At 40.8% G+C, this 25,686-nt stretch overlaps 1 protein-coding gene across 12 annotated transcripts in view; it reads left to right on the top strand.

Annotated features, from left to right (window-relative positions):
* Window positions 1-25,686, top strand: part of ENOX2 (ecto-NOX disulfide-thiol exchanger 2) — a 303,381-nt gene that overhangs the window by 240,458 nt on the left and 37,237 nt on the right. For 11 of the 12 annotated variants that reach the window (XM_020889721.2, XM_070462302.1, XM_070462301.1 and 8 more), the window contains 4 exons: window positions 3,561-3,767; window positions 18,538-18,771; window positions 20,970-21,182; window positions 22,937-23,043. In XM_020889721.2, coding sequence (XP_020745380.1) covers window positions 3,561-3,767; window positions 18,538-18,771; window positions 20,970-21,182; window positions 22,937-23,043 — 761 coding nt within the window. The remainder of the gene's footprint in view (window positions 1-3,560; window positions 3,768-18,537; window positions 18,772-20,969; window positions 21,183-22,936; window positions 23,044-25,686) is intronic. The other variant, XM_070462305.1, reaches the window with a different exon arrangement.

Genomic DNA, 25,686 nt, shown 5'->3' with positions numbered 1-25,686 from the left:
AATTAAAGAACAAGTACTATCCATTAAGGAAGTTAGTACAGCCCATTGGCTTGCTGGTGGCAATACACCTAAATCTCAGCAAATGCTACATTTACCCAAGGAAAATAAATAAATCCCTGGCATTCTTGACACTACTCTTGGTGGCTTTTATGCTCCTTTACTTACCACACAGTCACCACAGAATAATCACAGCATCTAAACAGGGTGGTGATTTCATCACAGAATTTTTCAATCCCACAGATGTAGTCAAGGGAAAGAGCCTTTGCATTGTCAGTATTCCATGTTAACTACACCCTATAGAGTCTCTCAATGGACTTAAAGGTAGACCTAACTAGGTTTAACTCACATTATATAAAAAGGTGATTATTTGCTTCACAAGAAGATTATTTACCATTGAAATCATTTAATAGTAAACTTCAGAAGGATTCAACAACAGGATTCCATTCTAAAGCCTTAGATTTGAAAACATGACTCTAGATGTTTTCTAGACTGAGCAGATCCCTTCGCGACCCTACAGGCTCCAAAAGGCCCTCCATGTCCCCTATTTCTTGTTTGCAGGAAAAGATTTTGGTGTCCTAGGCCTTCCCTGAGTGCCAAAGAGCAGGTACAAGAAGTTATAATTAATAATTGGAGAAGTGATAGCATACAGAAAGAAAGGAAAAGCAGGTAAGCAAGATAGCTTGAACAATAATTAAGCAATAAAGCAGAGTGCTAATTCCTCCTCAAGGGATCTGCATAACAATCTGACATAGATCTTTGAGTTGTTATGCAGAAGCTGACACCCCCTTCTCTCTGACCTCCCCCCCATCCCAGGTGGAAGCTGGTGACTACGTGTGCACAACTTGTAGACCCCAGACTGGTTGGAACCAGAAGGTTGATGATTAAGATTCCTGAAACATCACCCTGTTACTTCACCACCAACCAATCAGAAGAAAGTCATGCTCCTGGCAGCCCTCACCTCAAATGTGGCCTTTAAAAGCCCTTCCATGAAAGCCGTCGGGGAGTTCGGGTCTTTTGGGCATCCCTTGCTTGGTCCCTTCAATAATTGCTGTATTTCCCTGGTGGCTTAGACGGTAAAGAATCCGCCTGCAATGGGTGAGGCCAGGGTTCGATCCCTGAGTCGGGAAGATCCCCTGGAGAAGAAAATGGCAACCCACTCTCCAGTATTCTTGCCTGGAGAATTCCATGGACAGAAGAGCCTGATGGGCTAGAGTCCATGAGGTCAGAAAGAGTCAGACACGACTGAGCGACTAACACTCTCACTTTCCTTCAGCACACCCTGGGTTTTGGTAGATTGGCTTTACCGCTGGAGCGGGTGGGTGGTAGAGGAGCAGACCCAAGTTCAGTTCAGTAATGGTTTCTCTAGCGCTAGGAGTGATTCCTTCCCACACCCAGCCTTATCTAAAGATGTGAATAAAGCAAGGAACTGAGAGTTTAGAAGTCCAGGTCCTAGTTCACTCCATTCCAGACTTGTGGTAGGACTTTAGAAAGCCTCAGATTGGTAATTAGGAAACCTGGGTTCTATAGTAGTAAATAACAATAACCCTATAATAACTACAATTTATTGGGAACCTATCTAGTACTAGGCATTGTACCACATTGCAGTCGAGGCAGTAGATTATCGATTATCCTACAATATCCCTTGTAAGGTAGGGGACAGTATCCCTATTTTAAGATGAAAAAACAAAGTTCTCAGAAGTTATATAATTTTCCCAAGATCATACAATAGTTTGATAAATCTTAATCATAAGTTAGGTTTAAATCCAGGTTTTACTGCTCCAAATTCATCTTCCTTCTCTTTCTGTCTGATGTCATGACATTGAGTAAGTCACCCAACCTCACTCAGCTAAGGTTTTTCCCTGTAATATTAGAAGCTTAGGCCAAGTCAGTGGTTTTCAACGAAAGCTGTACGTCAGAGTTGCCTGAGGAGCTGTAAAAAAAAAAAAAAATAATGCACAGGCTGCACCCCAGATTCACTAAATCAGACTCATCTGAGTGAAACCTAGTCATTGTTTGACTCCCAAGTTGATTCTAATGTGCTGCCAGAATTGAGAATCACTGACAGTGATGTCTAGAATCTTTTCCAATTACTAAAACTCAGAAGTTAAAGTCTCAAGAGATTCTGGAGATTTTCCTTTTTGACTGAAACTATAACCTCTCCAGTGTAGATGACTAAGACATTTCGGATTCCTTCTTACTAAATTATCTTACTTTTCCCTTTAAACTTCTCCTATGGAACAAAAGAAAGTAGTGGGTTCTTGAAATTACAGACATTTAAAATTTTAAGAGAAATTTTGTAGGTTCCCAGAATACCTCCACCCCTTTTATTGACTAAATAGAGGGGGAAAGGGCACCATGAGAATTTGATTATTCTGACCCACACTGAGAGGACAGACAGTGGTAGCAAAATGAGGAAGTTTAAGATGCTGATAACTGAGCTCTCAAATCATCTGCTTGCCAACTTGGATAAGAGTCAGGTGGGGGCCTTGGCCTAGTCCACAAGTGAGACTCATTTATTTTTTCATGTGAACTGTAATCACTCGTTGTTGAGCTCTCCAAATCTTGAGCTGGGAGAATTATTGTTAAGAGCTGAATGGGAAGAACGGATAACACAAAATAAATCCTTGCAGATACAAAACCAACACTAGAAAACCGTTGACCATCATGCTTTGTTTTGTTGGGCTATGAACTGTAGAGTTTTGCTTGGAAAATGCTTTGATACATATAAATAGCAACACAGAGCTGACGGATACAAAAGGCTTTATGTATAAGATAAGTGAGTAGACAGCACATTTTTAAAGCAGATGGAGAATTGTCTCATTAAGTAGATTTTTATTAACTCTCTACAGTCAAATTTATCTCACTTTATTTAATGATTTCCTAGACAAGCTTACTTTTCCTCTAAATGCTGCATGATTGGACTTCACCTTTCCAGCAAAGAATCAGAGGGAGAGTTCACTGGAATCAGAAAACAAAAAACCTAAAAAGAATGGTCTGTACACTGGCTGACTCTGTCAAGCAAATTATTCCAATGGCTTGAAATATTTTTGTAAATGTTCACCCCTTCACTGTCAAATTCACCCCAAAACAGTTCTTTCAGTAAACGTGAACAGAGAGAATACAATGACTACAAACTGAATTAAACAAATCCTTCTCTCTAGGACCCAGGTTCTAAGAATTCCCTAAAATAAGAGTTTAAACCCAGTGGGATGTCTTTCCACTAACTGTCTTCTTTAGGAAAATGACTGAAAATTGGACTGAGTTGTCACAACAAAAGAACAAAATCAAAGAACATTTGATGGGGCTGATGGGTCTTTATCCTATATATCCTATATATATATATCACAGTCACCAAATCATTGAATAAAATAAATCTCAAGTTCATTCAACCAATTTGCCATGAAACTCCGAGATGAGTATCTTAGAGGCCACATGCTTCTGGGACTCGAAAGCAAAAGTGTGATGGGGACAGTAGGGTTATCTCTGGGACATGTTAGGTTTCTAAGAGGTCTGTCCCAAGCAAACATTTTAATTTCAAATGCTTTTGCACTTACACTTAGATCTTCCACCTCCTGCAACCCGAGAACGACCACCAGGATGCAAAACAGTATTTGTGGGCGGCCTGCCTGAAAATGGGACAGAGCAGATCATCGTGGAGGTATTCGAGCAGTGTGGAGAGATCATTGCTATTCGGAAGAGCAAAAAAAACTTCTGTCACATTCGCTTTGCTGAGGAGTACATGGTGGATAAAGCCCTTTATCTTTCTGGTAGGTGTTTAGTCATGAGGACTGTGCCCACCAGGCATGACACAGAGACTGGGGATCAGTGTGTTTGCATCCATGGCAGCTAAAGTGACAAAGTGCAAGTGAAAGTGGCTCAGTCATGTCCAACTCTTTGCGACCCCATGGACTATACAGTCCATGGAATTCTCCAGGCCAGAATGGGTAGCCTTTTGCTTCTCCAGGGGATCTTCCCAACTCAGGGATCGAACCCAGGTGATTGGGCTTAATGGCAACCTCTCACCTTCATAGATGGAAAATGTAAGTTACAACCCAATGTGTTCCTTTAAAGTTCCCATGTATCAGGATGGGGAACACATGTAAATCCATGGCTGATTCATGTCAATGTATGGCAAAGAGCACTACATGTCAATGTATGGCAAAAACCACTACAATATTGTAAAGTAATTAGCCTCCAACTAATAAAAATAAATGGGAAAAAAATTTTTTTTAAATAAAAAATAAAAAAAAACCACTACAATATTGTAAAGTAATTAGCCTCCAACTAATAAAAATAAATGAAAAAAAATTTTTTTAATAAATAAATGAAGTTCCCATGTAGTGCCAATTGCCATGTTCAGTCACTTCAGTCATGTCCAACTCTTTGGGACCCCATGGACTGTAGCCCGCCAAGCTCCTCTGTCCATGGGATTCTCCAGGCAAGAACACTGGAGTGGGTTGCCATACCCTCCTCCAGGGGATCTTCCCAACCTGAGGATCGAACCCACATCTCCTGTGTCTCCTGCATTGCAGGTAGATTCTTTATCACTGAGCCACTGGGAAAGCCCCAGTTGCCATGGGATAACTCCAAAACTCCCTACTTGTAGCATTAAAGGCCTTGATTATCTGTTTTTCCTGTCACCATTATCTCCTAATCCTTCCTTCCCATACTATGTCCTAACCACACTAAACTAATTCTAGTTCCCAGAATGGTGTTTTTTGCCTTTTCCTCTGACTAGAATTACCTTTCCACCCCACCCACCATACATACATCTTCATAGTCCAAAGCTCCAGCTCAATCACAACCTCTTCTGGAAAGCCTTCCCTGACCTCTTTCCCCACCCTGCGCCAGGTTGGTTTGGGCACCCCTTCCTCAGAGCTTCCCCCGCACCTGGTGCTTCCTCCTGACAGACACCTATAACACCGCATGAGAACTTTCTCTCTCCACTTCTGTCTCCTGCAACAGAGCATGAACTCCTTAGGGGAAAGACTATGTCTTCCATAACTTCGAAACCCCAGCATCTAGCACATAACCCTGGTACCAAAGTAGATGCTCAACAATAACTATGGAAGTCAGCTAGTTATCAAATACTGACTGATAGAATGCTAGGTGGCCGAGGAGATGGCAAAGACTGAGGCACACAAAATTCTTGCCGTCAAGAATATTACACTCTGAAGATGGCAAAATATGATACATATGTAAACAAAACATATCAAGTACCAATAAATGCTATGAAGAAGATAAAAACAGCTAACACACCTGGGGTTGCTAGGAAAACAAGCATTCTCTGACATTTGAATTGAGATTTGAACAATATGAAGGAGATTGCCATGCAAACACCTGTGGGAAGAGCATTCCAAATTAAGGAAGAGCACGTCAAAAGTCAAAGACCCTGAGATGAAAATGGACTTGGTGTGTACAAGCAGAGAGAGAAGGTAAGCATGATTGGAGCCCATTAAATGAAGGAGAAGCAGTGACAGGAAATGAAGTCTGAGAGGTAAACACCACCTGTGTTGGGCCTTTAATCTTTACCAGCATACCTCGTTTTATCACACTTTGTGCTACTGTGCTTTGCAGATACTGTGTTTTTTTTTTTACAAATTGAAGTTTTGTGATAACCCTGCATTGAGCAAGTCTATCAAAGCCATTTCCCCAACAGCATTTGGTCACTTCATGTCTCTGTGTCACATTTTTATAATTCTTGGAAAATTTTAAACTTTTTCATTATTTGTTTTGGTAATCTGTGATCTTTGATATTACTATTGTCATTGTTTTTGGGTGCCACATATAAGATGTACCCCAATAAGATGGCGAACCTAACTGATAAATGTGTGTGTTCTGACTGGTTGTTCTCCAATCTCTCTCCCTCTCCTTGGGCCTCCCTATTTCCTGAGACACAACAATATTGAAATTAGGCCAGTTAATAACCCTACAATGGCCTCTAAGTGTTTCAAGTGAAAGGAAGAGTCTCTCACTTTAAATCAAAAGCTAGAAATGATTAAGCTTAGTGAGGAAGGCATGTTGAAAACTGAGATAGGTGAAAAGCTAAACTTCTCATCCCAAACAGGTAGCCAAGTTGTGAATGAAAGGTAAAGTTCTTAAAGGAAATTGAAAGTACTACTTCAGTGAACACACAAGTGATAAGAAAGTGAAACAGATTTGTTGCTGATATGAAGAGAGTTTTGTTTGGATAGATCAGACCAGCCGTGACATTCCCTTAAGCCAATGCCGATCCCAAAGCAAGGTCCTAGTTCTCTTCAATCCTCTGGAGGCTGAGAGAAGTGAGGAAGCTGCAGAAGAAAAACTTGAAGCCAGCAGAGGTTGGTTCATAAGGTTTAAAGAAAGGAGCCATCTCCATCACATAAAGTGCACAGAGAAGCATCAAGGGCTGATGTACAAGTTACAGCAAGTTATCCAGAAGATCGAGCAAAAATCATTAATGAAGGTGACTACAGTAAGCAACAGATTTTCAATGGAGATGAAACAGCCTTCTATTGGAAGAAGATGACAGGTAGGAATTTCACAGCTAGAGAGGAGAACTCAATGCCTGTGTTCAAAGCTTCAAGGGACAGACTGGCTCTCTTGTTACAGGCTAACACAGCTGGCAACTTTCAAGTGAAGCAAATTCTCATTTACCATTCTAAAACTCCTAGGTCCCTTAAGAATTATGCTAATTCTACTCTTCCTGTGCTCTATAAATGGAACAACAAAGCCTGGATGATAGCACATCTGTTTACAACATGGTTTACTAAATATTTTAAGCCCACTACTCAGACTGACTGGTCAGGCAAAAAGAAAAGACCCCTTTCAAAATGTTACTGTTCATTGACAATGCCTCTGGTCATGCAAGAGCTCTGATGGCTGTTAATGCTTTCATGCCTACTAACGTAGCAGCCATTCTCTGTAGCCCATGGATCATTTCAACTTTCAAGTCTTATTATTTAAGAAATACAATTTGTAAGGTTATAGCTACCATAGATAGTGATTCCTCTGATGGATCTGGGCAAAGTCAATTGAAAACCTTCTGGAAAGGATTTACCATTCTAGATGCCATTAAGAACATTTGTGATTCATGGGAAGAGGTCAAAATACCAACATTCCCAGGAGTTGGGAAGAAGTTGATTCCAACCCTCATGGATGACTCTAAGGGGCTCAAGACTTTGGTGGAAGAAATAACTAAAGATGTGGTGGAAATAGCAAGAGAACCAGAATTAGAAGTGGAGCCTGAAGATGTGACTGAATTGCTGTAACCTTAATGATAAAACTGTAATGGGTGAGGAGTTCCCTAGAGATGTGCACAGAAAGTGGTTTCATGACATGGAATCTACTCCTGGTAAAGACGCTGTGGAGACTGTTGAAATGACAACAGAAGATTTAGAATATTACACAAACTTAGTTGTTTAAACTAGCGGCAGGGTTTGAGAGGATTGGCTCCAATTTTGAAAGAAGTTCTACTGTGAGCAAAATTGATCAAACAGCACTGCATGCTACTGAGAATGGATGAAGCAAACTACTTCATTGTCTTAAATTTTAAGAATTTGCCACAGCCACCTCAACCTTCAGAAACCACCACCTTGATCAGTCAGCAACCATTAACGCCAAGGCGAGACCCTCCACCAGCAAAAAAGATTACAACTCACAGAAGGCTCAGTGATGGTTGGCATTTTTTAGCAATAAAGTATTGTAATTAAGTTATTTACATTTTTAGGCATAATGCTATTGCACACTTCATAGACTACAGTGCAGTGTAAACATAACTTCTATATGCACTGGGAAATCAAAACTTATGTATCACTCACTTTATTGTGATATTCGCTTCATGGTAGTAGCCTGGAACTGAACCTAAAATATCTCCAAGGTATCCCTGTAGTAAAGAGTTTATTATTCTGGGTAAAACAGGAAGCCATTGAAGGATTTTAAGGATAGAGTGACATGATCTGGTATACATTTTAGAAATATCACTTCTAAAGTGATAGATTGATGTAAAGGATGGACTGAAGGATATCTGCAAGTATGATGACTGAAGGATATGGAGAATGCTGGTGACTGGTGGTTAGATAACTAACTATAGTATGAGTCTAATCCAGAACTGATAGTGGCTTATATACTATGGTAGTTGGAGTGGAGATAGTAAGAACTACTGTGCATAAAGTCACTTGTTTCTGGTGAGGAGACTGAGGTGATTGGAACTGGAAGCTCCAATACTTTGGCCACCAGATGCGAAGAGCCAACTCTTTGGAAAAGACCCTGATGCTAGGAAAGATTGAAGGCAAGAAGAGAAGCGGGTGCGCAGAAGATAAGATGGTTGGATAGCATCACCGACTCAGTGGACATGAATCTGAGCAAACTCTGGGAGATAGTGAAGGACAGGGGAGCCTGGTGTGCTGTAGTCCATGGGGTGGCAAAGAGTTGGACTCAACTGGGCAAGTGAACACAGCTCTTAAACATTATAAAATGAAGCCCTTTGCCTTTTAGGGTGGTTTCAAGATAAAGTTTCATGGTCGATCTTTTTTTTTTTTTTTTCCATTTATTTTTATTAGTTGGAGGCTAATTACTTTACATCATTGCAGTGGTTTTTGTCATACATTGAAATGAATTAGCCATGGATTTACATGTATTCCCCATCCTGGTCCCCCCTCCCACCTCCCTCTCCACCCGATCCCTCTGGGTCTTCCCAGTGCACCAGGCCCGAGCACTTGTCTCATGCACCCAACCTGGGCTGGTGATCTCTTTCACCCTAGATAATATACATGTTTCGATGCTGTTCTCTTGAAACATCCCACCCTCGCCTTCTCCCAGAGTCCACAAGTCTGTTCTATACATCTGAGTCTCTTTTTCTGTTTTGCATATAGGGTTATCGTTACCATCTTTCTAAATTCCATATATATGTGTTAGTATACTGTAATGGTCTTTATCTTTCTGGCTTACTTCGCTCTGTATAATGGGCTCCAGTTTCATCCATCTCATTAGAACTGATTCAAATGAATTCTTTTTAATGGCTGAGTAATATTCCATGGTGTATATGTCCCATTCGTCTGCTGATGGGCATCTGGGTTGCTTCCATGTCCTGGCTATTATAAACAGTGCTGCGATGAACATTAGGGTGCACGTGTCTCTTTCAGATCTGGTTTCCTTGGTGTGTATGCCCAGAAGTGGGATTGCTGGGTCATATGGCAGTTCTATTTTCAGCTTTTTAAGAAATCTCCACACTGTTTTCCATAGTGGCTGTACTAATTTGCATTCCCACCAACAGTGTAAGAGGGTTCCCTTTACTCCACACCCTCTCCAGCATTTATTGCTTGTAGACTTTTGGATAGCAGCCATCCTGACTGGCGTGTAATGGTACCTCATTGTGGTTTTGATTTGCATTTCTCTGATAATGAGTGATGTTGAGCATCTTTTCATGTGTTTGTTAGCCATCTGTATGTCTTCCTTGGAGAAATGTCTGTTGAGTTCTTTGGCCCATTTTTTGATTGGGTCATTTATTTTTCTGGAGTTGAGCTGGAGGAGTTGCTTGTATATTTTTGAGATTAATCCTTTGTCTGTTGCTTCGTTTGCTATTATTTTCTCCCAATCTGAGGGCTGTCTTTTCACCTTGCTTATAGTTTCCTTTGTTGTGCAAAAGCTTTTAAGTTTCATTAGGTCCCATTTGTTTATTTTTGCTTTTATTTCTAAAATTCTAGGATGTGGGTCATAGAGGATCCTGCTCTGATTTATGTCAGAGAGTTTTTTGCCTATGTTCTCCTCTAGGAGTTTGATAGTTTCTGGTCTTACATTTAGATCTTTAATCCATTTTGAGTTTATTTTTGTGTATGGTGTTAGAAAGTGTTCTAGTTTCATTCTTTTACAGGTGGTTGACCAGTTTTCCCAGCACCACTTGTTAAAGAGGTTATCTTTTTTCCATTGTATATCCTTGCCTCCTTTGTCGAAGATAAGGTGACCATAGGTTCGTGGATTTATCTCTGGGCTTTCTATTCTGTTCCATTGATCTATATTTCTGTCTTTGTGCCAGTACCATACTGTCTTGATGACTGTGGCTTTGTAGTAGAGTCTGAAGTCAGGCAGATTGATTCCTCCAGTTCCATTCTTCTTTCTCAGGATTACTTTGGCTATTCGAGGTTTTTTGTATTTCCATACAAATTGTGAAATTATTTGTTCTAGTTCTGTGAAAAATACCGTTGGTAGTTTGATAGGGATTGCATTGAATCTATAGATTGCTTTGGGTAGTATAGCCATTTTGACAATATTGATTCTTCCAATCCATGAACACGGTATATTTCTCCATCTGTTTGTGTCCTCTTTGATTTCTTTCATCAGTGTTTTATAGTTTTCTATGTATAGGTCTTTTGTTTCTTTAGGTAGATATACTCCTAAGTATTTTATTCTTTTTGTTGCAATGGTGAATGGTATTGTTTCCTTAATTTCTCTTTCTGTTTTCTCATTGTTAGTGTATAGGAATGCAAGAGATTTCTGTGTGTTAATTTTATATCCTGCAACTTTACTGTATTCATTGATTAGCTCTAATAATTTTCTGGTAGAGTCTTTAGGGTTTTCTATGTAGAGGATCATGTCATCTGCAAACAGAGAGAGTTTCACTTCTTCTTTTCCTATCTGGATTCCTTTTACTTCTTTTTCTGCCCTGATTGCTGTGGCCAAAACTTCCAAAACTATGTTGAATAGTAGTGGTGAGAGTGGGCACCCTTGTCTTGTTCCTGATTTCAGGGGAAATGCTTTCAATTTTTCACCATTGAGGGTGATGCTTGCTGTGGGTTTGTCATAAATAGCTTTTATTATGTTGAAGTATGTTCCTTCTATTCCTGCTTTCTGGAGAGTTTTAATCATAAATGGATGTTGAATTTTGTCAAAGGCTTTTTCTGCATCTATTGAGATAATCATATGGTTTTTATCTTTCAATTGGTTAATGTGGTGTATTACATTGATTGACTTGCGGATATTAAAGAATCCTTGCATTCCTGGGATAAAGCCCACTTGGTCATGATGTATGATTTTTTTAATATGTTGTTGGATTCTGTTTGCTAGAATTTTGTTAAGGATTTTTGCATCTATGTTCATCAGTGATATTGGCCTGTAGTTTTCCTTTTTTGTGGCATCTTTGTCTGGTTTTGGAATTAGGGTGATGGTGGCCTCATAGAATGAGTTTGGAAGATTTACCTTCTTCTGCAATTTTCTGGAAGAGTTTGAGTAAGATAGGTGTTAGCTCTTCTCTAAATTTTGGTAGAATTCAGCTGTGAAGCCATCTGGTCCTGGGCTTTTGTTTGCTGGAAGATTTCTGATTACAGTTTCGATTTCCTTGCTTGTGATGGGTCTGTTAAGATCTTCTATTTCTTCCTGGTTCAGTTTTGGAAAGTTATACTTCTCTAAGAACTTGTCCATTTCTTCCAAGTTGTCCATTTTATTGGCATAGAGCTGCTGGTAGTAGTCTCTTATGATCCTTTGTATTTCAGTGTTGTCTGTTGTGATCTCTCCATTTTCATTTCTAATTTTGTTAATTTGGTTCTTCTCCCTTTGTTTCTTAATGAGTCTTGCTAATGGTTTGTCAATTTTGTTTATTTTTTCAAAAAACCAGCTTTTAGCTTTGTTAATTTTTGCTATGATCTCTTTAGTTTCTTTTGCATTTATTTCTGCCCTAATTTTTAAGATTTCTTTACCTTCTACTAACCCTGGGGTTCTTCATTTCTTCCTCCTCTAGTTGCTTTAGGTGTAGAGTTAGGTTATTTATTTGACTTTTTTCTTGTTTCTTGAGGTAGGCCTGTAATGCTATAAATCTTCCCCTTAGCACTGCTTTTACAGTGTCCCATAGGTTTTGGGTTGTTGTGTTTTCATTTTCATTCATTTCTATGCATATTTTGATTTCTTTTTTGATTTCTTCTATGATTTGTTGGTTATTCAGAAGCGTGTTGTTTAGCCTCCATATGTTTGAATTTTTAATAATTTTTTCCTGTAATTGAGATCTAATCTTACTGCACTGTGGTCAGAAAAGATGACTGGAATGATTTCAATCTTTTTGAATTTACCAAGACTAGATTTATGGCCCAGGATGTGATCTATTCTGGAGAAGGTTCCGTGTGCACTTGAGAAAAAGGTGAAGTTGATTGTTTTGGGGTGAAACGTCCTATAGATGTCAATTAGGTCTAGCTGGTCCATTGTGTCCGTTAAAGTTTGTGTTTCCTTGTTCATTTTCTGTTTAGTTGATCTATCCATAGTTGTGAGTGGGGTATTAAAGTCTCCTACTATTATTGTGTTACTATTAATTTCCTCTTTCATACTCGTTAGCGTTTGCCTTACATATTGCGGTGCTCCTATGTTGGGTGCATATATATTTATAATTGTTATATCTTCTTCTTGGATTGATCCTTTGATCATTATGTAGTGTCCATCTTTGTCTCTTTTCACAGACTTAATTTGAAAGTCTATTTTATCTGATATGAGTATTGCGACTCCTGCTTTCTTTTGGTCTCCGTTTGCGTGGAATATTTTTTTCCAGCCCTTCACTTTTAGTCTGTATGTGTCCCTTGCTTTGAGGTGGGTCTCTTGTAGACAGCATATATAGGGGTCTTGCTTTTGTATCCATTCAGCCAGCCTTTGTCGTTTGGTTGGGGCATTCAACCCATTTACATTTAAGGTAATTATTGATAGGTATGGTCCCGTTGCCATTTATTTTGTTGTTTGGGGTTCACTTTTATACCACCTTTCTGCATTTCCTGTCTAGAGAAGATCCTTTAGTATTTGTTGAAGAGCTGGTTTGGTGGTGCTGAATTCTCTCAGCTTTTGCTTGTCTGTAAAGCTTTTGAGTTCTCCTTCATATCTGAATGAGATCCTTGCTGGGTAGAGTAATCTAGGTTGTAGGTTATTCTCTTTCATTACTTGAAGTATGTCCTGCCATTCCCTTCTGGCCTGAAGGGTTTCTATTGATAGATCAGCAGTTATCCTTATGGGAATCCCTTTGTGTGTTATTTGTTGTTTCTCCCTTGCTGCTTTTAATATTTGTTCTTTGTGTTTGATCTTTGTTAATTTGATTAATATGTGTCTTGGGGTGTTTCGCCTTGGGTTTATCCTGTTTGGTACTCTCTGGGTTTCTTGGACTTGGTTGGCTATTTCCTTCCCCATTTTAGGGAAGTTTTCAGCTATTATCTCCTCGAGTATCTTCTCATGGCCTTTCTTTTTGTCTTCTTCTTCTGGGACTCCTATGATTCGAATGTTGGGGCGTTTCACATTGTCCCAGAGGTCCCTGAGGTTGTCCTCATTTGATTCTTTTTTCTTTTTTCCTCTCTGCTTCATTTATTTCCACCATTTTATCTTCTAACTCACTTATCCTATCTTCTGTCTCTGTTATTCTACTCATGGTTCCCTCCAGAGTGTTTTTGATCTCATTTATTTCATTATTAATTTTTAATTGACTTTTTTTATTTCTTCTAGGTCCTTGTTAAACATTTCTTGCATCTTCTCAATCTTTGTCTCCAGGCTATTTATTTGTAACTCCATTTTGTTTTCAAGATTTTGGATCATTTTTATTATCATTATTCTAAATTCTTTTTCAGGTAGATTGCCTATTTCCTCCTCTTTTGTTTGACTTGGTGGGCTTTTTTCATGTTCCTTTAGCTGTTGGGTATTTCTCTGCCTTTTCATCTTGTTTAGATTGCTGTGTCTGGAGTGGGCTTTCTGTATTCTTGTGGTCTGAGGTTCCTTTTTATTGTGGAGGTTTCACCCAGTGGGTGGGGTTGGACGATTGGTTTGTCAAGGTTTCCTGGTTAGGGAAGCTTGTGTCAGCGTTCTGGTGCGTGGAATTGGATTTCTTCTCTCTGGAGTGCAATGGAGTGTCCAGTAATGAGTTTTGCGATGGGTCTCTGTGTTAGGTGCGACTTTCGAGAGCCTGTATGTTGACACTCAGGTCTATGTTCCTGCATTGCTAAAGAATTTGCGTGGTATGTCTTGTACTGGAGCTTATTGGCTCTTGGGTGGTGGTTGGTTTTGGTGTAGGTATGGAGGCTTTTGGATGGTCTCTTATTCCTTAATGTTCCATGTAGTCAGGAGTTTTCTGGTTTTCTCAGGATTTGGGCTTAAGTCTCCTGCCTCTGGATTTCAGTTTTATTCTTCCAATAGTCTCAAGACTTCTCCAACTATACAGCACTGATAATAAAACTTCTAGGCTTAATGGTGAAAAGATTCTCCACCGTGAGAGACAACCAGAGAGGTTCACAGAGTTACATGAAGAATAGGAGAGGGAGGAAGGAGATAGAGGTGAGCAGGAGGAGAAAAAGGGGACTCAAGAGGAGAGAGACAAATCTACGCAGTTATCTGTTCCCAAAGTGTTCTCCGTAGCCCAGACACCCACAGAGATTCACAGAGTTGGATTGGGAAGAGAAGGGGAATGGAGGAAATAGAGGTGTTCTGAGGTAGAAAACAGAGAGTCAAAAGTGGGAGAGTATCACCACACTCCTGAATAGAAATGGGAACTGAATATTGGATTCTTAAATGACCAAAATTTATATCACATACTACTGAAAAACAAAGATTGAAAATCTAGTGTAGAGGTTAGACTCTTTGAAATACAATATTTAAAAACAAAAACACAAAAAAAAATTTAGAACTGTATATGAAGTTTGGTTTAAAAATAGGGTTTCTCTCTCTCTCTCTCTTTTTGGCAAGGTTATAGTGAAATGAAAATGAAAGTTAAGGAATAATAGAGGAGTATTAGAGGACTTTAAAAGGAAATAGGAGAGAAAAACAAGAAAAAGAAAAAAAAAAAAAGAAAAAAAAATTTTTTTTCCCTAATTAAAAAAATCGTAAAAATATATGAAAATGAAAGTTGAGGAGTAATGGGGGAGTAATAGGGAATTTTAAAAGAAAATAAAAGAGAAAAAATAAAAAATTTTAAAAAAAAGAAAAAAAATTTTTTTTTAAATTAAAAAAATATATGTACATATATATCTAGGAATTTCTCTGGAGTTGTTGCGGTCAGCGTAGGTTCAGTTCAATTTCAGATAGCTCCTCTTTCCAGCTTACACTTCTCGATATCTGTAGGCCCCTTCCAGTGTAGTCGGTGTTACCTTCAGGGATTTTAATCTGTTGCACCGGTCCGTTCTGAAGCAGTTCCCTTTGTTTATTTGGCTTCTGATTGCCGTCTCTTCGGTGTCTAATTTCCGCCCTGACACAGGTGGGCGGAGGTGATCTCTTATTTAGGTTCTCTAGTTCAGTTCAGTCCTGCCACGGGGAGGGCGGGGCGCTGCAGACAGATACCGCTCTGTGTGGATAGCACTCACCGTGTTCCGGCCACACTGGGTTTGCCCCACTCACGGGTGTCAGTGCTTTCCCGTCTACACTGCTCAGGCTCCCGGCTGCTCTATATGGAGCGGGCCCTGCGTTGAGTGCGGTTCCAGTTTTCAGGTACTCCACAAAAGCGCAGATTCGGTTGCTCCTGCGTTTTGTGCCTTCCCCGGCCTGAGCGGTTCAGGCAGCCAGAGGCTTGGGCGTACTCTCCCGGGTGCAGCGCGCCTTTTCCCTCTGCGGCGAGCGGCCCAGGCAGCCAGAGGCTTGGGCGCAATCTCCCCGGGTACGGCGCGCTTTTTCCCTCCGCGGCCCCAGCACGCACCGCCAGTCGGGTCTCAGGAAGTCTTTAGCTAGAACCCGGGGCCTGTTTGCAGTGTGGGAGGGGGTGGCTTCTCAGGGGCTGAGTTTGCCCTTTTCCCCTCCCCACTGCCTCCTACCTCCAGCGGGGATGGGCCGGCTCTTCTCTGGAGATTCTCAGTCCCTTTGTTTTGCGAACCACCGGCAGTGTGTTCGGCCGGTTAATTTTGTCCCTTGCTATCCCACAGTTTAAAAAAGCTCCCTCCGATTGCTCTCAGGGTCTTCGGGCCGGTCCTTACCCTAAGCAATGCCGCCCGCTCCTCTCCGTTCCGCCCTGCTTGTTGCTGGCGGGTACGGGCGTCTGGGGTACTTTTCTGCTGGGAGTTGCTTTTAGGCACGTAATCTGTGGGCCTTGTTTAATTTTTCCTCCCAGTTAGATTGCCGAAAACTTCCCCCAGTCCCGCCAGTGCGAGGGTTTCCTGGTGATTGGAAACTTCCTCTATTAAGACTCCCTTCCCGGGACGGGTCTCCGTCCGTAGCTCTTTTGACTCCCTTATTATCATTTATATTTTGTCCTACCTCCCTTCGAAGACAATGGGCTGCTTTTCTGGGCGCCTGATGTCCTCTGCTAGCAATCAGAATTTGTTTTGTGAAATTTGCTCAGCGTTCAAATGTTCTTTCGATGAATTTGTAGGAGAGAAAGTGGTCTCTCCGTCCTATTCCTCCGCCATCTTGGCTCCTCTCCGATCTTTTACTTATCTTGAATTATTGTTCATTATGGGGCAGTGGACAAATAAAACTGAAGGCAGAAGATGGAGTAATTGGAAAGGGCATAGAACCATTAACTACTTCCTTGCTTAAGGGTTAACAGTTTGGAAGAATTAGGTCCAAGTGCTAGACATTTTACAGAATCTTCATTCATGTAACAGGCACTTGTTGGACGCCTCTTTGTGTAAGCTATTGTGCTGAATGTTGTGCAAGGTTGAAAACAGGTCAAACCTAGTTCTTCCCCTTAAAGAATCTAAGGTTAGCATGAAGTCTTACTTTCATTTATCAAAGAATCATTGAGCACCAGTTAGATACCTATGCAGTAGGCCAAAGAAAAAGTAATGCGTGTTGGAAAAAGTAGGCTGGTAACATGGGAGAAGTGAGGAGGCAGATGTAGAATGCTCTTTTTACATTTGCTAAGTGCTGTAAAATCCAACTCCTAAAGATTTAACAGCACTTAGCAATGATAACAGAGCATTCTACAATAGACTATTTTAATAAGAACTTAAAGGTCTTGAAAAGCCCTGAACAGTTGTACATAAAAGACGACATGCTGCTCAGGAGGCATCCATCTAAACATTGAAATCAGCTCTCTGGTAACAGCCACCTGGAAATGTTCTCACGGCTGCCAAAGCAAAGAAGATTGCAATCAGTGATGTGAAAACAACTAATTTTTCCCTTTAAATTTGAACCTGCTCCTTGAAAGTTTACAAGTGCTAGAAAACTCCTGAATTGGATGGCTCTTCTCCCACATTATAAAAGAAAGAGATTTAAGCAAACAAAAATCCCTTAGAAAAGTGCCTGGAGAGTTCCCCTCTGGCTCCAGGCAATACGCTGGGGAAATCACAATGATCACTTCATTTGGTTCTTGTCTCTTAGCGATCTCTGTCTTCAATACCTGATGTCCAGAGCCTTAAAAACCATTGTTTCATATATTTTGTCCATATTTTTAGTGGTTTAAGGCAGGAGTTACTCTGCAAGCTTGTGCTGAGAATGAAATGAGATAAATGTGTGTGGAAGCACCTAGCTAAGCTTCTGAAACTTAAAAGGCTAATAACAGTAATTTTAAAAAGTTTTTTGTTGAGATTTAACTTGGGTACTAAAGCTGCGACCAAAAATGAAGGTGGGGACTTGAAACCCGGTTTTCTAAATCCCAGTCCCGTACCAGTGTACTATAAGCATGCACGTGCTAAGTCGCTTCAGTCGTGTCTGACTCTTTGTGACCCTATGGACTGTAGCTCTCCAGGGTTGTCTGTCGGTGGGATTTCCCAGGCAAGAATACTGGAGTGGGTTGCCATTTTCTCCTCCAGAGGGATCTTCCTGACCCAGGGATTTAACCCCCGTCTCCTGCATTGCAGGCAGATTCTTTACTGCTGAGCCACCAGGGAAGCCCAGTATAAACACACTACCTCTTTTTTTTTTTTTTGTAAGGATTCCAAATTATATGTCGGCTGGATCACATACCACTTTCCATCATTTCTATTCTGCACCCTCCCACCCCACCCCCTCAAATGGTTATGAATCACCAACTATGTCTAGAAAACAATATGGGGAATTGAGATGTCAACCTGATATATTGAAATTTTATCAAGTGTTTTTGGTGATCTGACTGACACTGTTGAAGTTATCCAAAGACAGTAGAGCTTGAAGCCAGCTTTTTCATTCTTCCCAGCCCATGATGCCATATAAAGCTTGTTCTTGATACTGTTACCCACAGAGCCTCCCTCTGTCACAGGTAAGGTGGCAGATGGAGGAATCTTGGACTATATTTTATGTGGCTTCCCAGGTGGCTCAGTGGGTAAAGAATCTGCCTGCAATGCAGGAGACCCAGGTTTGATCCCTGGGTCAGGAAGATCCCCTGGAGGAGGAAATGGCAACCCACTCCAGTATTCTTGCCTGGGAAATCTCATGGACAGAGGAACCTGGTGGGCTATGGTCAATAGACTCACAAAGAGACACTTGAGCACAGACGCCAACTATGGAATAATAAACTTTTATCAGAGACAGAGAGTATAATCCAAGCCTGTAATGTTCCCCTTGTAGTAGTGGGGAGAGAATTTGGAGTTACGTGGCCAACTGAAACCACTGCGACTGCATCTGAAGGACGCAACTTGGAAAGCAGCTTGCAGCCACTTACTCACTGGGCTGCTCTGGTGCTCCTCTCTCTCCCTCTCGTGCACTTAGGTTACCGCATTCGCCTGGGCTCTAGCACTGACAAAAAAGACACAGGCCGGCTTCACGTTGATTTTGCACAGGCTCGAGATGATCTGTATGAGTGGGAATGCAAACAACGGATGCTAGCAAGAGAGGAACGCCACCGCAGAAGGATGGAAGAAGAAAGGTTGCGTCCACCATCCCCGCCTCCAGTGGTCCACTATTCTGACCATGAATGCAGCATTGTTGCTGAAAAACTAAAAGGTAAATGAAACATTTGAGCTTGGCAGTTAGCTCTCTTCTTTGGAGAACTCTCCTCTTTGGAGAAATTTAATAAATGTCTTTGTATTGTTGGCAGTTATCCTCGAATTTCCCACTGAGGGATTCTAGGCATTTCTTGTGTTGAAGCCTTGCAGATAGAGACGTGTACCCAGTAATTCAAGAGCCAAAGAATCTGTCCCTCTCATTTGTGTCTCTGATCCTTCACTGTCTCAAGTGATGTTACTTTTTCTCTCCATACATCAGATGATTAGGAAGAAACAGGTTTTTTTCCCACTTTTCCACATCAGAGAATTTTAGCTGTGATCCATGACTGGAGACCTGTAAGCTCCCCCACCCCCTTTCATTGTGGATAGCAAGTTAGTTTTGAATTCTAAATCAGAATAAATCAAGATGGTAGAACTTGTTGTTACCTCAGGAAACTCTGATAAAATTCCATTTTATAGATGAAAATTGGAGGGCCAGAACTTACATTGTGTGTCCTTAGATTACTCAAAGACTTAGCTACCGCCAACTAAAAGAGAATTTCTTTAATCACAAAATGGTCGACTTATTTCACACAGTAACTATAGAGACTTTTAGACATTGCTAAATCAGACTGCTTTCCCTTTAGTTTTGATTCCTGTTCCCCTTGCTTGACTCTCAGAGCCATTTTGCTAATTTAATCTTAATTGCCCTGCCTAGTCTCTTGTGTTAGCTCAAATCCAGTTTTTTCATATGGTTGATTTTATTGGATGAGGGCTAGTGTCCCATCGGTCTTACTGATGACACCAGCACTGCTCTAATGGCAAGAATTTTCCTTGCTTCTTGTGCTCCAGGCTTAGCAAGCTGCTGCTAATTCCACTTTGCAAATAGGTCTCATTCACAAAACTTGTTTGCACCATATAGCCTAAGGGTTCCACACAATACAGAAATCCTTTGTTTGGATTGATTTGTCTTCCTATAAGAGAAAAGCAGAAAACAGAGTCCAAAGTAGAGGCACAGAAATAATGGGATGGTTAGAAAAGCTGGAAAGGCTGAAAGCAGACACCAGGTCCAAGATTTACCTACTTCCATAAGACCAAACAGCTCACTTTGAATTTTTCTTAACAAAATGAATTTGCTCATTGTGTGGACCTCATGCAAAACGTGAGCATTGATGCATCAAGTATATGTCAATTATTTTTTAAAAACAGCATCAACATAAAGACTGGTATGTAAGTAATGAAATGAAAAGCTGCTCTAATGGTGAGGCTGACTTCCCATTACATATCTGCACTAAAAAATGCAAGTGGCAAGAAGTTCACATTACGGTAAGAGATGGTTCCTCTGGTTGTAAGGGTTCCTGGGTAGAGAGCTATGTAGAGTCCTGAAGTGGGCTTTCAATGGGATGCTAATGGACTCTCCATATCTGGAGCCCTTAGCAGCAGAATGTGTAAGTGGCATGTCAGAAAGCTGAATCAGAGGCTTTGGAAGAGCAGTGCTACTATTTTAACATCAGAGAGTGACTCCTAACTAGCTGTAGAAATCCACTTGAAGGTATCCTCAGGCAAGAGAAACAGGATATGGAGAAATGTCAAAATAGAAAAAATTACATCAAAATAGGTTGTGACTGGGACTGAGTGGAAGGCCTGGGGCTGTGGATTGAATGCAGGAGTGATGTTAAAAAAGGTCAGACACAAGTGTTTATACCTAAAGAATAGCCATTTAACTCTTTCTTAAGCCTCCTCCCAATGGATTCCATGGATCCAGGATAAAGTTACTATCAAATTCAAGTTAAACTCAAGACTCAAGTTTACTTATGCTTCTTAAAAAATAAGATTATGGAATTCTGAAGTTCTCTCACCACTAATTTATACATTACACACACACACATACAGAGGCATTAAAAACTGCAATATGTGAAAACTATATCAATGAAGAAAACTTTGTTTAAGGGAAGAAGAGACACTCTTGTTCGGAAAACTCTTCATAGATTAGACTACAACCAGTCTTACTACTTTGGGAATCTTTCATTCTTTCAGCATATCTGCCTGCTGGCTGCCTGTGTGTTCACACACGTGTGTGCATGGGTCCTTGCCCTCAGCAACTCATTTTACAACTGTCGCCAAAAAGCCATGGTGGCCTCCTTGCCAGCGTGTTGGGAAAATAGATGGAGATTTGGTTACTTTCGATGTCTCTAAGAATAAATTCTCTTTTTCCAGATGATTCCAAATTCTCAGAAGCTGTGCAGACCTTGCTCACCTGGATTGAGCGAGGAGAGGTGAACCGTCGCAGTGCCAACAACTTCTACTCCATGATTCAGTCGGCCAACAGCCACGTCCGTCGCCTGGTGAACGAGAAAGCTGCCCATGAGAAAGACATGGAGGAAGCGAAGGAGAAGTTCAAACAGGCCCTTTCTGGAATTCTCATTCAATGTGAGTGGGAGTCAGAGTTCTGCTGGAAGGATGAAAGGGCACTTCACTTAGTCATCACTCTCTCGAGACAGGAGCCGGGCCTCCAGAGCCATCCTGTGTCAAGGAGCACTGCCCTCTTCATCACTGCCTTGTGCTCTCCTTATATTGCCCAATGCCCAAGCTCCAGTTTCACAGGAATCATGTATGCACTTTCCATGTTCATTTTCTCTGGAGTATCTACTTCAGCTCCTTAGAAACACTGACACTTAGACAACAGGCTTGTGCTTTTACTTTCCTGGTTCTCAAGTTACAAGCAGCCTCAGGCTCCAGTGGAAAACTCAGAATTTCACTGCTGAAGTTAGGATCAGGATTGGTAAGCTTCTTAGCTTCAGATTTGCCTCATTAGTATTGTGTAGTATGCTTTTCAGGTACTCCATTTTAGGGATAAGTTGTAATTATATTTTCTGAGGTAATTGAATAAAAGCCAAATTTGCTACTTCTACTTTTTATCTTTAGTTTCCTTTGACATCTCCTTTACTTATGTCAGTTGATCCTGGGAGGGCACGGGAAGCCACTGAAATAGCCATTTTCAAAAATTAGTACCACACCAAACCTATCTAAGGTCTCTTAAATGAGACAGGGCAGAAAAACTCTCAAATAATGGTTTTAGTTCCCCATATTATAAAACTATGCACTCTTCTCTGTTTTCACTGAGAAACTGTACTCACATTAGGAGTGAGGGTACGGTTTTCTGACTTTGGTTTTAAACAATTATGGGCTAGTCTTCTCATATTTGACTTCCCATACTTGATTTATACATAAACAGGATTAAGGAGGAGTTGTTTCATTTTTCATTTTTATTCTGAAAGTTCTATGGTCTTAGAATCTGAGAGGAGAAAGCATATGTTTTTAAGACTTCAGAATAAATGGGAAAAGAGAGTAGCAAGCCTCATGGGAATATAAATCCTTAAATCATCAGTAAACAAGCTATCAATAGGGCTGCAAAGAAAGAAAGAACACCTCTGAATTTTCTTACTGTGAACACCCAGCCAGGTAGAGGATCTTGTCCTTCTTCTCTTTTCCCAGAAAAATAGTCATGACTGTTTTCCCTCTCTTGAACTAATTGCAATAAAGCCCCAGAATATTTGTACACATTTCCTCATTTGATATTTTAAGCGACCCTGAAAAATATTTTGTAGGACTGCACTTACGTGGTATTCTTGCATAATACCTGTATTTCTCCAGTCAACAAGCCTATCTAAGTAAACTTAAAATAGGTCCCATCCACTTTAGGTTTTTATTTGTTGCTTCTGGCTAGACATACCTCAGTATAGTAAGAGGATAGATTCCATTGAAATGAAGCATTCAGGCTCATTCTGAAGGGCTAGTTTATGAAAGAAACCAATGGTCACAAGGAGCTGATATAGTTCACTGCTTGTTCGCATGCTGTACTGGGTCAGTAGCGCTAAACCACATTCACCATGACTCTTGCCTCTCCGGCCTGAATGAAAACACACTGCCTGTATTAAAGCTTTATTCACCATTTCACCCCAAATCTTCTAGAGTTCATTTTTTCTTTATGTATACTGATATCTTTGCCTTTGAATCCTCTTTAAACTCATGGTACCCCAACACACATAGCCTTATTTTTTTTTTAAGCACAACTCTAGTCGAGTAGTGTCATAGGAGACACACCAAGCTGATGCTTCTCTTATTTCTTTTCTCCTCTCTTTTGCCATCCCTGGGCTGATTCAACTGTTGATCTGATGCTGCAGTTGAGCAGATAGTAGCCGTCTACCATTCCGCCTCCAAACAAAAGGCTTGGGACCACTTCACAAAAGCCCAGCGTAAAAACATCAGCGTTTGGTGCAAACAAGCTGAGGTTAGTAACTTTTTACTCTGGTAGCCCCTCGGGGGGACAGTTTCTTTCTTTAACAAGTTATTGATTTGGAGTTTAGCTAGAATTAAATAGTGCCAAGCTCCCACGGCCACAACAAGCCCCTAATGAAATACTGAGACAAGTTCTATAGCCTATCCCTGTGTCCTGACCACCTGCGGCCAAAAGGTAATAAATGTGCACGTGTTGTCTTGAATGCATTCTGCTGGATGGAAACCTTAGTAGTGAAAATGTAGCTGCGATAATTAAAAGTTTACTTCTCTAAGCTAGCTAGTCTTGGGTACAACAATTATTACTGACCTGTGTGTCTAGTGGTAGTGATATTAGGGCTGTCTTACATTTATTAGAGCATCTTGACAATTAAAGCTAAAAGCTGCCTGGTGGTACATTGGTGCACTGAAATTTCTGAGCTTCTTTTATCAAACCCTCTCAGCCATCTTTATAGGTGGCAGCTTTAAAGGTAACAGAGGACTCTGATTTCAAATTAAGATGGACACACACCTCTCTGCTTGTGCTCAAGTGACATTTTAAGCGTTAACACTAGAATGTATCTGATGAGATTAGGTTTCTATTCTAAATCCAAGATTAAAAACTGAGATGGGAGGTTTGTTTACACTGATATGCCTTTGGAATGGTGTGACATAGGCCTCAAGTTCTTCTTTTCCTACGGGTAGCTTCCTTACCCAGTCAGCCCTGACGCCGTCAATCTATGTATGCAGCAGCTTTTTCAACTTCGTTTCTGAGTCCTGTTTGCCAGTCTAGTTGCAATCCCATTGTATCTATCAATGTAGGATGTCATATTCCTTAATATATAAATAGCATTTGTAGGGAATTTACATATTATAAATATAATAATGGGCTTCCCTTGTGGCTCAGCTGGTAAAGAATCCACCTGCAATGCAGGAGACCTGGGTTCAGTCCCTGGGTTGGGAAGATCCCCTGGAGAAGGGAAAGGCTACCCACTCCAGTATTCTGGCCTGGAGAATTCCATGGACTGTATAGGTAAATGTGGTGCAGTGGAAAGAACCCGGGACTTGGAGTAGACATGAATTCAAATCTCAACTCTGACTTATTATAGCTGCGTGATTTTGAGCAAGTTGGTCAGCCTTTCTTAGTCCCTATTTCTTCACCTGGATTCAATGAGATGAACTATGTAGACAGTATGAAAATGCAAATACTATATAAATGAGAAATAGTATTATTTCAGTTGATCATTAACAACTCCATAAGGAATAATGAGTAAGTAGAGTGTCTGTGTTTTACATGTGAGAAAACTGAGACATGGAAATGTTAAATGATGTACACAAAATGACACAGCTGGTAAGTGGTCAGTTCAGGACTGGAAATTCTTCAGTCTGCACTCTGGTATAACTCTGCTTGGTGGTCCTGAGCCAGTCATGTAGTCTTTGTGAACCTCAGTTTCCTAACCTATCACATGAAGATAGTGATATATCCCTTCTGTCCTTCATGAGAATACATGACATAGTCTGTGTGGCAACAATTTGAGAACCATGAAGAGGTTCTCAAGATAAACCCACCCCTGTTCATAAACTGACAGTCTCTGAGCCATCAGTTCTGGCTCAGCCAAGAGATCAAGGAGTCACTGCAGAGAAATCCTTGACAATCTCAGCCCAGTAGAAGGTAGAGTCATACAAATCCCGAAAGTTTGTAATTGTTTTTAAAAAAATGATAATTAGGATCAAAAAAGGAAGTGATTGTCTTACTGTAGCACAAAACGGTTTTAGAATGCTAGAGCTACCTCATGTTGTGGAGCCCAACGAACAAAATTCAACATTTCAATTCAAATGTGTACTAAGCACATTCTCTGTCTCAGGAATTATAACAGGCAATGCAGAATGAGGTGGTCTTTGTCCTCCGTGAGCTAAAAAGTTTTTAAAAAGCGATCAAGGGGAGGGTTGGAGTTTAGCACCTAAATTTCAAGTAGCCAAAATCTTTAGTTGGACTAATTCAGAAAAATAAAAGTTGAGAGAAAAATGCTCAATATGTCTTCCCATTGTAGAAAAGCCGTACTAGTCTCTGCCTTCCCTTCAAAACACATACCTGCATATCCTTTTTAGGGGTTGGAACAGGCTGTCTGAAGTGCCCGACCCATTACAGAAAACCCTACCCTATACACTATTTCCTTTTTCATAGGAGTGGTGCCTCTTGTTGCAGCACTGACTGACCTAGCCCACAACCCTTTCGTAAACAAATTTGCAATGATGGTCTCCATTAATACTATTCATCAAGGCTCTCTGTAGTTATGCCAAGCCCACATATCTGGTGGCTATATTCATGCATGCATGCGCAGTCTCTCAGTCATGTCTGACTCTTTGTGACCCCATGAACCATAGCCCGCCAGGCTCCTCTGTCCATGAAATTCTCCAGACAAGAATATTGGAGTGGGTTGCCATTTCCTTCTCCGGGGATCTTCCTGACTAAGGGATTGAACCCGCATCTCTGGTGTTTCCTGCATTGGCAGGCAGAATCTTTACCACTGAGCCACCTGGGAAACCCCCGGTGGCCATATGCTTGAGGTTAGTTACCTCCTCAATAAACTTAGCTATGCTGATGAGCTAGCCATTTCTCTGGGGCTGTGGAGAGCTGAGAGTTACACACCCTGTCACC

This window comes from Odocoileus virginianus, unplaced genomic scaffold, assembly GCF_023699985.2.
Source record: "Odocoileus virginianus isolate 20LAN1187 ecotype Illinois unplaced genomic scaffold, Ovbor_1.2 Unplaced_Scaffold_2, whole genome shotgun sequence".
Classification (NCBI taxonomy): Eukaryota; Metazoa; Chordata; class Mammalia; order Artiodactyla; family Cervidae; genus Odocoileus; species Odocoileus virginianus.
This window is presented reverse-complemented; position numbering and strand designations above follow the sequence as displayed.